This window comes from Epinephelus fuscoguttatus, linkage group LG8 (genome assembly GCF_011397635.1).
Source record: "Epinephelus fuscoguttatus linkage group LG8, E.fuscoguttatus.final_Chr_v1".
In the NCBI taxonomy this organism is placed as follows: Eukaryota; Metazoa; Chordata; class Actinopteri; order Perciformes; family Serranidae; genus Epinephelus; species Epinephelus fuscoguttatus.
The window spans coordinates 38,939,843-38,953,271 of record NC_064759.1 but is presented as its reverse complement, the minus strand read 5'-3'; the positions used below and the strand labels follow the sequence as shown (position 1 = coordinate 38,953,271).

The window sequence follows — 13,429 nt, the reverse complement described above, 5'->3', positions numbered from 1 at the left end:
ATTATATTTATCTATCTCAATTTGCTGCTGCTTGATAACAGCTACTAAACAAATCTTGTGGTATGATTGTTTTCTCAACTGCTGTTTCCTGTGTGAAGAAAGAACGCTTGGATATTTGTAATTTACTTATTTCAGTAATTGCAAGAGATTTGAAACAGAGCTTATTTGGTTTAACACAGTTCAGACGTCCAGTGCAAAAATGGAAAATCTTATTTAGTGGTGTATTGAAGAGTTCTGTGTGCAACAATCAGAGCGTTAATACAGAAGCAAACCTCTATTTGCTATGTAAAGATATAATAGAGTCACGCTCCCTCTATGTGTGTTGTAATCCAGCTTCTCTGTGGTTTGTTGTAGAAAGGTGATTCGGCCACATGTGCAAGTTAGTGCACATGTCTATCAAACTGGCTAGCTCATTGCCACTACTTTGTGATGCACTCATATGATGGCAAATATGCTCTGTAAGAAAAGATGACACATTACAAGCCGTGCAAATGGTATGAAATGGTATGCACTCCCAGTGTCCAAAGTGGATGTGGTCGCCTCTCTCCGGAATCCCCTCCACCTCCCCTCCACAGTGGTGCAGTGGTTAGCATTGTTGCCTCACAGCAAGAGGGTTCCTGGCTCAAACTCTGGGGTGGGGGAGCCCCTCTGTGTGTCAGTGTGGGTTTTCTTTAGGTACTTCCTCCCACAGTCCAAAGACATGCAGGTTTATGGTGATTCTAAATAGGCCATAGGTGTGAATGTGAGTTGTTGTCTGTCTCTATGTGTCAGCCCTGTGATAGTCTGGTGACCTGTCCAGGGTGCACCCTGCCTCTCGCCCAGCATCAGCTGGGATAGGCTCCAGCCATCCCGCGACCCTCAAGAGGATAAGCGGTTACGAAAATGGATGGATGGATGGATGGATGGATGGATGGAATGTGTAGTAAAAACTGAATGGTTGCTCTTAATTTTTCTGCTCGTCTTTATCTGCTAGCTTGATATCTGATATCAACCCAGCACAAGATCTCATCAGTTGGTGTCAGATCTTGCAGGAGTGTGTTGCAAAGACAGACAGTTCTCAAATAAATTTACGGCTTGTGAAAAATGGGTCCAATATTCACTTAACTGACTATAGGGTGAAAGAATCCATCATAATCTGTGCTCATGTTCTCTACTCCCATTGGAATGAATAGTCTCAGGACTGCTGTTAGTCTCCTAAAGGACCAGGGCAGTGGTGAAACCCATGTGACACAGACACAGGAAATGTCTCTAAAGTGAGCTGTCTCAGTTTTTCAATGGTCTCTGATATTGCTTACCACTACAAGCCGATGATAATATTGGGACGTTGTCATTGTGGAAGCATAGCACTCACCCGCCAGTTGCACTATGGTTAACACCATTATCTCTGTCAGCATTGTTGCTGTAGGTTTGCGCTATTTATGAGTTAGCACTGTTAGCTGCTCGCTGTCAGCGCAGCCACCTCCATTTTGAGAACCATGTCCAGACAACTCAGATGCTTTAAATTTTGCACAGAACCCCTTTAAATTCATCAAATTGTATTTCTCATCACTGAGGTTAATGTGACAGTTGTGCCATAGGGAGCTCATGTCATCATAAGAGGAGCCAGTCTCCCTCTGGCTCCCCTATAGTTGGCACCCTGCCTTCACTTTTCATATGATTTTGGGTAAATTTAAGCTAACAGGGGATTTTCTGGTTCATCTAATTGTGCACTCTTCATAAAAAAAATGGTGAAAGGTTTCTAAGAAATAATACATCAGATTATATAAAAGATGGAGGAGGTCAGGTTGGTGAAGTACATAGGGAGCAGTTAATTCCTAAAATATTTCACACGAGAGAACGGAAAAATAATTGGATAAACTTGACACAACATGACCCCGTCCATTTTCTATTTAAGTATACTTTCAAGGCTTTCTTTTAAAGTGAAATAAATCTGGGCAACTTATGAACTGTGCCAACTGTTCTTTTGTCACTGTAATTAGAGCATGATTTCTCAGTCCTCTGCAGGAAACCTCCTGAAAAAAAAAAACAAAATATTCTCAAGACATTTCCTTTGTTGGGAAATTATTAGGAAACTTGTGCACCTGCAAGTTGATTTTCATAGATGCATGAAATGCAAAAAAACCAACAGCTGGCAGAAAGGATACTAATAATCTAAACCCCACAGTATGCTTTGGAGCACATGGAATTTCTAGGACAAAGACTAAACAAAGAAATACACCCAAAAACTACAGGTGAGTGATACTTACATACATACATACATACATACATACATACATATATAGATAGATAGATAGATAGATAGATAGATAGATAGATAGATAGATAGATTTTTTTTTTGTTTTTTTTTTGACTTGTGAATGAGTCAATGGAATTTCTTGCAATAATGAAAAAATACTGGTAATCATGTCCGCCTGGCACAAACCACATGTTTTGGAGCTGCTTCTACTTCCAACTTGCTATGGTGAGATACATGTAAAAATGTAAGAATTTAGTCACACGAATTTGTTTTTTTCATTGATATAAAAATTAATATAAAATACAGGCACATGGAATGATGGCAAATCTGGTTAGCCCAGATTGTCCTGAAAAAAACAGTAGTTTAGAGAGGGGTTACAGCGGTATGTGATTTTTATGGTATGATAACCATCTCAGAAAATATTGCAGCTTCACGGTATCACAGTATCATGGTGGCACAGAATTATTAGTAAAAATGACCCTTAAAGGAATGGAAGCAGAGGGGTCATTTATGTTTAAAGAAACTTGTTATTACTATAATTGAAACTTCAAACCATATTTTGGATAAAGGTTTGTGTAAAAAGTCTCCCTTTTGAAAATAACTTAAATGGAGCCGAGATTATCTGTCCAGTTGTATTTTTTGAGTAGATAAGCAATCGTACAAGTATGATAACCATCAATTTTAATATCACGGTATACCTTAAAACCGTTATACCACTGTAACCTTAGTTTAGGGGAGAATTCCAAATATCAAGTTATATATTGCGTATCGTGACATAGCCTAAAAATATCACAATATTTTTTATAAGCCATATCGTTCAGCCTTGCTAAAGACATATAGATATTCAGGGGATTTTTAGGCTTGATAAAATAAGCGTATTATAAGTGTATTATATATTATTTCAAATTATGATAATATCATGGTATGGCAATGCACTGTGATTTTGAGAATGCTTATTCAGATCAGATTAGTTATTTCTGGGCACTTTAAAAAGAAACGATTTGTTGTAATTTCAAATAGTGCCTGGGCTGACTTAAAATTTTAAGTCGACTGAATTTAAGAGGATGGGTTACGGTAATTTTCAAATAAACTTTTCTAGTCAAATAAACTTGGTCTTAATTCAGTTGTATTCAAATCCTTTAGGTACGCTAACTGATTGAAAAACGCTGAAAAATATGCACAGCAGCTCTTGAATTACCATACTCCTTTAAGCAGTGAGGAGAGTTCCAATTCAATTTGACTTTAAAGATGTTTTTGAGGCTTTCTCTGATAATGGAGACTAATAGAAACACCAGTATTTGGATTTGCTTTGACTAGAATATCGTTGATTGTAAAAGTATTGTTAAAGAGCAGCATTTACGGTCACTTCCATCTAGAAATATTGATATCGGCCTTCAAAAACTACATATCAGTCTGACTCTCCCCCACACACACATACACACATGGTCACACACAGTCCCGCCACAGGTTGGCCCTTGCTTGTTTGTGATAAATGCAGCATTTGTGTCCAGGGTGTAGGCTTATTTCTGCTCAGTTGCCTGCTCTGGCTAAGCTAAGCCTTGTGTTGCTGATAATGACAGCTGTGAAAGGAGTGGGGGACTGAATGAAAACCAGTGGGGGTGGGGAGTAGCTGTGGATCCAGTCACTCTGCCCTGCCAGGCCTGTATTCACTCTCCTCCTGTGTCCTGCAGTGTCACACAGGGGTGCACACTGCTTTACCTCACTTCTACTCTGTTTACCAGCGTATAGGCCTTTTTTTTTTCTCTATAATCGAGGACTGTCTCCATCAAATAGTGACATTTCATGTGCTAGAAAAATCTTTCACTACTCAGACATTTTGTACATTTTTTACGTGCTGTAAAATTGCTTTAACAGACATATATTTGCTTTAAGAAAATACATGTTTTCCAAGCAGGAGAACCGCTGGATTCTTACATTTTACACTTGCTGTGAAAACACAAGAAATAAGGAAAACATATCAAAATCAATGCATTAACATGCAGGGGCATAAGCCTAATTATGCCCCTGCTAATAACATAACAGCTTACGGTAGCTGGTTGCCATAGTAGCGCAACACTTTCTGTGGCTCATGAGTTTTCCAGGTGCGCAGCAGTCAGAAACAATGGCTGTCAAAGAGAGCAATGTAAATAGAGCACAAAGACATGCTGATACAGTCTGAGACGAGCCAAGCAGCAGGCAGAAAGAGCTGAAATCACACTGCACAGTGAAGCTGTTTGGCCTGCAGCTTTACACACAGGATTTAGCTGATTTATGGAAACATGGGGTAGCACATTCAGCATGGTATTGCTATTAGCAACATCACGTTTGTATGAGCTGTTTTTCGCATTCCTGATGGAAAACAAGACAAGCACTCACCTGTGAGTGAAGTCAGAGTGGTTTGTACTTGTATATATTACATGGAAGCTAATTTTAGTCTTTGAAGAAAATGAAAGAAATGCATGCAACCAGCTAGTGTCATTAATCTGTTCTTTGTTTTGTTTGTTTTTTCCTAAATCCAGTATTCATCAACAAATACGCTGATGCTTTCTTTCACTTAGAGTGATTGACAGCTTGCCATTGTCATTTACTTAAAGTTGCAAAAATAGAATATAGTAAATTGTGGACCTTTTTCTTCTCATCACTAGCTGTGTAGATTTTAAGTGTACATGCATTGATTGGGTGAGTTGAGTTGACCTGTTTTCCAAAACTTTATTTATGACATTCGACTGGACATCCATTTCATCAGTACAAAGAAATAAAATGTGCATTTGTTAAAGTACAAAAAACATCATAGAAATGGAAATAAACAATGAAGTTCACAACAAAACACAGGTCAGAAATATCTGATTAAAAATACAAACAACAATGTCAGTAGAGAAATTATTGTATTGTCTTAATATTGGCCTATTAAAAGACCATCTCTAATGGTCTTTATTTGTAGTGCACCTTTCATACAGGTTAGTGTAATTCTATATCATTCTCCTCCCTGACTGATAAAAGGAAAGTACAAACAGGAACAGTAAAACAGTTCGAGATGAATGCTGATGAGAAATAGAAAACATAAATTAAACAATAATTAGATAAATAATACAAATAAAATATATATTATGTAACTGTCTGCATTTAAACGTCTAAAAAAGACTAGACCAATGTTTATATTTTGTTGAGTTTACATTATCCCAAACATTTTAAACCACCCAAAGAAATTTGACTGTGTCAGTGGCATCATATCCCCTCCGCGAATGTGTCAAGGTTGTGTTTGTCTGCCAGAAGCTGTCATGAATTGACCTTTTATCCAGTTTTAAGTCATATTTTTACAACACATTTTTTGGATCTTGGTAATTTTAAACTATGTATTTTAGCTGGATCAATGATTTCGGTCATCAGACACTGGTCTGGGTCTGTAGTTATTAAAGAAACAAACTGAGCAAACATTAGTGCCACCTCGGCTCCAGCCACTGCCATGCAGAACAGCATCGCTAAAACACTGAATTTTTACTTTAAACTGTTTTCTTCAGTGTTTTCCCGAGTTTTAATGATTGGTTCCATTTGTTTTGGAAAGGAAGAGACCTCTGTGGATAATTTGGCTCCCAGTAAAAATCTCCTGAACATCTGGATCTTAAGTTATCAGAGAAAAAAGGTGAGCACACAGTAGCAGGTGCTGGGCCCCTCTGCGATGAGCCGAACATCATCAGAGAAACATTCATTTTTATTGTGACACTGCTTTATTCAGTGTTTTTCATTTAATTGAATTTGATTTAATTCAATTTAATTTATTTTTTTATTTCTTTTAGAGAGGAGGAGACCACTGCGGATAATTCAGCTGCTAATAAAAACCTCCTGAAATATTAACACTGAGGGAATCCTAACCAGGAGAAACTGATGGCTATGACAGCATTGCTCCGTCTTTCATCATCGTTTCCACTTAGAGACCCCTAGCTGCAGAGAATTACATTTTAGAAAAAAGGCAATAAAAACATTTAAAAATGCAAACACAATAAAATAAATAATTAAACAAAAATATATTAAAGTGGTAGGTACCTTTTAGGATAGCAACACTTCTAGTTGCTCTGAGAAATGTGACAGTAAATTGCATGAAAGTCAGCTTTTGGCCAAACAAAACCAGATGAAATGGGTGCTTGGGCGGCAGTCTAGAACAGCTCAGCTGCTGTATAAACATGTAAATATATTGACAGAATATATGCACATTTTATATGTGTGAAATAAATTGAATCTGATGAGTCAAGTACTGCTCATCTATCATGGGATTATAAAAACATATTTGCAAAACATCAATACAGTTTGCAGAAGATCAGTTTCCCCTGTACAAAAGAACTAGTGCTGAAATTTTGCTTTGCTATGACACATAGGTCATTTTTGTCCGTGCATACTGATTTTGAAAGAGCATTTGAATAATTATATATAAATGAAAGAACAACATTCAAAAAGTAACTACTCCAAAAAATATATTTATTATATATATATTTATTTTGGGTGTAGCAAGTAAAGATATTTTCTTGAAAAAATCCAGCTCAATCTGCCACCTAAAGAATGAAACAAGTAGAAGCCAACACACAGGCCTGGAGGATAACTGTGCTACATTCAAGTTCACTAACCTTACAAGTTGAGGGTTGATGAACAGTAACATTCATTTAACTACTATATACACAGGGCTTAGGCTACATACTGGCACTGCCCCAAACACACCTGGAGAACCATCCATTACAACTGTGGGGATGATTCTTTGACAGACGGTTGGAATTCAGAGGACAGGGCAAGCTCTGATGACATCACCAGGGATGATGTCAGCATGCGCATTAGTAATGCCATGGTACTATACCTATTTTTAATGTTTTTTAAATCTTTCATCCCCCCTAATGACCTCAATTTTCACTTGTATGAGCATCTAAGTGAACAAGCATGGGAATTTTTAATTTTAGTGGTGAAGGGTAAGGTTATCCAAGTGTGTGTGTGTGTGTGTGTGTGTGTGTGTGTCTGTCTGTCTGTTTGTCTGTATGTGTGCATCCATGGGTGTGCATCTTGTATGCAGATAGAGGCGATGCGTGTCCACACTTCAGAGGGATGTGAGGCGCAGTCACTGGGCTTGAAGTTGAGCAGAGTGAAGATTGTTTATGGACTGCCAAAAGTAATTAATCTCCCTTCTCTATAAAAATTAATCGGATTAAACGTTCTCGTGGCCCACTGAATCTGTCTCCCTGTAATGGGCGGACGCTGAATCTCTGGCTGCTCCTCTGTCCCGCTTCGTACCCATAATGCCAGTCCTATAGGCCGGATTCACTGGCTTCACCACAACAATGGGCTGCACAATGACTCTGGAGTGTAATCACATTCTCCTGCTTGTCTGAATGCTTGTCTTTCACGGTGGGGAAAGAGCATTGGCTGCTTGACCAGGATCATATTCTGACCTTTGATAGAGATGCTGAAGCGCTGAGAGGGGTTTGTTGATTAGAGTTTCATCTGTGTGTCTCTGGCCGCGGGTGAAACACATGTTCACATGATGATTTGACCTTTGCAGCAGTATTCAGATGAGTATTCGGAACGCTCCTTGCCTCTCCTCATGTAAGTGGGTTATGGGTTAACATCCTAAAGAGGCTTACTCCAAAATATTCTCTGGTTACTCCTGCTCCTGCATGCCTGATGCCTCCAAAGGTTCCAGTTCCTTTCTTCTACTGACACCCACACACACAGAGTACATAACAGTGCCCTCGCAGAAATACAAATATATGTTAGATTGTAAGACCTTGATATTATTCCTGATGTATTCGTCATGTCTGTTTCAGACCTAGTGGAGCTCAAGCCTTTAAAATTACTAAAAGTGTAGGACTTTGTAGCAGCCCTTACACCATCCACACAGGATGCGTGGTATGAGCAGCCTGATAGTAGAGCAACAGCAGCAGCTTTAGACCTCCATCTGTCTGCACAGAATGCAATCAGCCACATGGTTTGAACTCTCACTCATTTTGCTTTGGTTTCAAAAAAAAGAGTGCATTGTCACCCAAGATATCTTCATTTGTGATTAACAAATCAATCCACAAACTGCTTTCAATGAGCCACTTTACCTGGAATAAACAGGCCGCGGCACAGCCAATGGGTGGCCACAGCCAACACGTTCTCATCCCAAGGCGACACATATTACCATGTTGTCAGTGGCCTTTCACTTCTACATATTACATGCAAGATATGCTCCTGCGTCTGTTGTTAGTGTTCCAGAACGCTGCATCAACAAAACAACGTGGTTAGATTTAGAGAAAAACATCATGGTTCTGCTCTACATTCATACGGGGAGCAAACATGAGGCTCCCGCATAAAAGTCCAGGGTTTATTGGGTCCATCCCACCTACCCAATAGGGACCTCTCAGCTCCTTATATTACGCTCTACTGGCAGCGTTTCAACCTGACACCATCCTGTGGCGTGAAATGTTACGTTGAATCATGTTTCATACTAATGTCGCCCAGCAGCGTGTCATACCACCACACCACGCTTTTGGCGACAGGCGTCTGATGCTGAAATCACTGACAGAGCGATGACTTTGGATTGAGAAGGGGCTTTATCTAAAAGTCATACAAAATTGTCTCATCACTATTCACCTTCAGTTCTGCTGTGTGCAGCAAGATGCTCTATTACAACACTTATAAAAGAGTCACAAGATTTGGTCATAGGCTCTTTTTTATACTTTTCATGGGTGAAGTATTTGAAAAAAAACACATACGGATGTAAAGGGTGACCAATAGCATTGATTTATGGAAGAAAACTTGAACAAAATCAGGAAATACAAGAGATGCAGAGATATTTGTCTTTCTAAGGAAAATGACAACCTGGCTATTTGAAGAAAAATGACTCACCTAACACATGTGGATACCTTAGCAGAAATCTTAACTCTCAGGTCAACACAGTTATCAACTAGCCTATGCTGTAAACTACAACAGCAGAATTACTGAAATTTAGTCATGCCTTTTGGTTTTGGTGTGCTATCCCAATATTTTCAGTGGCTCCATCTGGTCACCCCTATGAAACATTTCCTGGGCGCCACTGTAAACAGAATTATTTTAACTGGGTAACAGCATGTTGGCCTGAATTAGTTAAGCCACATTTAAAAAACAGGGCCCAGAAACAGGCAGGCAAAAGATGACACAGCTTACAGATACACCGCCAATATATCTGCCGCTTATAATAGGCCCTGCACACCCATGTTACACCCACACATGTGATTTCACTCCTTTTGGCAGATTAGACCTGTTCTGCGGGCTGTGTGGGTGTGTAAAGACTGGGCTGGTTTAACCTTTCCCTCACTCCACTGTTAGTTTGTTGCACTTGTTAAGACAAATTACAAATGTAAATGGAGTCAAGTGAAGTCCCACAACCCCCAGTATAACTTTACCTAGCTTCAGCCTAAGCAAAGGTCTACTCAGACAGAATGATTGAAAACACCAGCGAAGGTGTGCAGGACCTTTAAAGCCAATGTGTTAGCAAGCAATTACTTATTTGCACACCCAGCAGACACTGAGCGACACTGGGAGCAACATTTGGAGTTGTGTTTGTTTCCACTTGATAAATGTAAGTTGAGTATTCACTCCTATTTAGCTCTAATATGCTCTCCACTGACTCCGGAGAAAAACACCTCTTTAGCTGCTAAACTAGGTTCACCGGCTAGTGGCTAACTTTGTCTGTGTGCTCTTCAGTGCTGGGTACATAGAGTACTTTGGATTAATTACAGCTTTTTTGCAGGAACCTTATGAACTGCACAGCAAATGTGCTGTTAAACCAAAATGCCCAGGAGATCTCTCAGCAACACTTTCATAGTACACACAGTGATATGATTTAATGTTTATATCTAAAATGTTGATACATGCAGGTTCAAAAATATTGCATTTTTCACCTTAGATGCAGAACTAATGACAACCAGTAGATGCTAGCTCAGAAAACCTTAGATTTGATTGAAGTCTTCGGAAAGAGATACCAAATTATCTCTCAAAATACAAGGCTACAATTATTAAACAGAAGAACATACAGTCTCACTGGCTGTTGTCAGTTTATGCAATACATCTCTTGGTGGCTGTTTTTACATTCATTGTTTTAAAGGCTTAAAGAGAAATACTGTATTCTTTAGGGCGTGTTTACTTAGGTAGGGGTTCAAGCCAGAAGGGCTGAAACCCTTTTGTTTTTGTACTGTTTTTCTATTATTATTATTCTTCAGAAATGTTTTCCCAAATTCCCGTGAGATGGTACATTGTTGAGGCATTGAAAATTTCACCAATGATTGGAAGCTGTGTGCAAATGGTGCTCAAGATATAACATTGCCAATAGGCCAGATGGGGGCGCTATAATTAAAGTCAAGGAAAATTTGGATTTGAAAGGCCACCACCCTTACACTGTGTGTCAGATTGACATGAAACTCGACACACATGGTCTGGTGAAGAGGTTCTATGGAAGCCTACAAAATCATGAAGATCTGCTTACTAGAATGTCCACCATATTGAATTTTGTAAAAAAACAAACAAAAAAAAAACACCTTTTTGACATCGCCTCCTAAGGTGTAGGTCCTAAATGCACCAAACCTTCTGTGAGTCATCATGGGAGCAAGCTTTGTATAAGTTATCAAAGACTTTTTGATATGTCATTGCGTTTTGGTGATATTGACCAGTGAACTTTAGAGGGGGCATGGCTCAGCACTTAAAGGGACTTTGCTCCTTAACCGTTGGGTCAGTCGTCACAAAACTTGTAGACAGTATCGACAAAAGTATTTTAATCATATTGTGAAAGTTTGATTCAAATCAACCAATAGGGGGTGCTACACATGCAAAAGGTTGATATAATCAGCCAGAGATATTTTTACGAAACTTGGTTTGCATCATTTAGGGTCATGTCTCAGTTGATGCTCAAAATTTGACTATGCAAAATCAATTAACATCTATATCTTCAAAACCACCACTGTCACAAACATTCTTTGGATACTAGATGTCACATGTTTTAAATGGTGTTCATATTGGTTTAACGGTTAGGTCACTGTGATATTCATTATCTTGTTGTAATTTGTACTGTATGCACAACATTTTCTATTTCATATAATTTTCAGCCTAATGTCACCAAAATATTTGACAATATACCTGAAATCAGTAGAATGATGTGCCATTATTTTCAGATTTTTATCACCAACGCTTTAACTGTTCTTGATATCTCATTGCTTTTTGAAGATATTCACCAATGAACTTTAAAGGGGGCGTGGCTCAGGAAATGACTCCACAACGTTTGGACCAATCATCACAAACCTTGAAACATATCCTGAAAGTTTCATTCAAATTGACCAGTAGGGGGCACCACAAATACAAAAAATTGGCATGCAATAACACAAATCTGACTAAAAATCTGAAATTGATTGTCCAATCATTACAAAATTTGCAAGCTATGTTAAATAATAATTATGAAACATGTATTATTCTAAAATTGGTCAATAGAGGGCGCCACAAGTTCTAAATAAGTGCAATGGCCTTTCACAAAATTTGGCCATAAATCAATGTGGGTTTTTTATAAATATCACCAAACTTGGTGGACTTTTTTAATTAAGCCATTAAAGCATGTCCCCAAAATGTTTTGCAGTTGACCAATAGGAAGCAATTAGCGATTTGCAGAATAATGAATGAGCATCTGTCTGATGGTCATAAAACCTATTGGTAATCTTTACTGCAGGCGTCCTGAACTGTCAAAGTTCTTTATTCTACTTAGCTCTGAAGTTTTACATTTCTATGTGGGCTTGAACCCCGGAATTGCCACTTGCGGCTATATTTGATAGTTGTTTCCCTGAATGAAATTCATGGTGGTTGCTTCTAAAAATATTCTTAATTCGTCACCTTAAACCAAATTTGGATTATCTGGCTTTGGTAATTCATAGAGTTAGTTACTAGAATTTTAAGCTTCACACACAGCCCAGTGGCCAGAAGAAAATGCTGGCATTGTATGTTTCTGCAAACCACAAATATGTTACATTTGCACCTTTTATGCGTAACATATCAGTGTTTCTAAAGTGACGTGATATTAGCTGACTTTGTCATCTGGAGGTGGAGTGGATGGTGGATGGCATGTTACCAACTGCCAAGCCACAGACCACTTTTTGAGACCAACAAACAACAAAACTGGGTGTCCTTTGGCAACCCTTCGTGGCGTTTTCACCAGTGTTTGAGCATTTCCCAGGGGCCCTTGACCCATGGATCTGAGATATTTGTTACCAACACATCACGGCATTTCCCAGTGGTGTTTGAGAAACCATACCTGGGTTTTTTGTTCAAGGACACGTGGCTGCATTTCACAACAGCATTTGTTTCTCCAAGTCTAGGTGCTTTCCATGGACACATGGGGGTGTTCCTTAGTGGAACCTGAGCCACTAAACCTGGTTGTTTCTCACAAACACATAGGACATTTACCAGGGCCATTAGAGCTATAGAACCTGGGTTTTTCTTCACCGACACATCGCAGTACTTCACACCAGTGTTTGATTTACCAAACTTTGATGTATTCCTTTGATCTGTCCCTGCTTTTCCAGCGGATTTTGTGCCACCAAATATGGTTGTTTTAAGCAAAACATGATCTTTTCCTAACCAACATTAAGCATTATTTTCTGCCTAAACCTAAAAACACCTTCACCACAGCGTTGTTGAGTTTCAACGTATCTGCTATAAAATAATGTACGAATGTAACATGGCTTCCATGGTTTGTAGAAACATTCGATGTGAACATTTATTCTGGCCAAATTTCAGATTCAGAATGTGGATAATGTTATAGGTTTTAAATATTTTTTGCATGCTGTAATTTGTACATAGGGAGTGGATTATTTGCTTGGTAGGAGCCCTGTTAAAACCTCCATTACCAGCCCTCCTCCAGTATTGCAATCTATACAGGGTTTATGTCTACAAAGACATTTTAAAAAATCAGACTCACTTTCTTCACTTACTGTCAGTGCTGTGAGTGCATTCATTTTGAGACTGGCAGAGCAAAGTGGAAATAAATTGTGTTTTGTTGTTGGATTCTTGTTATTGTTCCCTCCCCAGGCGCCTGCAGCTGACACGCCACCAACCATCAGACACAATGTCATACGGGTCCATTGATGGAGGCTCCTTTGGCAGTCGCAACCCATTTGGAGGTCCTACGAGGCAAGGCTACCAGCCAGTAGGTATGTAAGG

The 13,429-nt window shown here is 39.0% G+C and overlaps 1 protein-coding gene across 2 annotated transcripts in view; it reads left to right on the top strand.

Moving 5' to 3' along the window:
- Positions 1-13,429, top strand: part of tsnare1 (T-SNARE Domain Containing 1) — a 311,127-nt gene that overhangs the window by 63,654 nt on the left and 234,044 nt on the right. For both annotated transcript variants that reach the window (XM_049584042.1, XM_049584041.1), the window contains one exon: positions 13,298-13,419. In XM_049584042.1, the coding sequence (XP_049439999.1) occupies positions 13,335-13,419 (85 nt within the window). In that variant the 5' untranslated portion in view covers positions 13,298-13,334. The remainder of the gene's footprint in view (positions 1-13,297; positions 13,420-13,429) is intronic.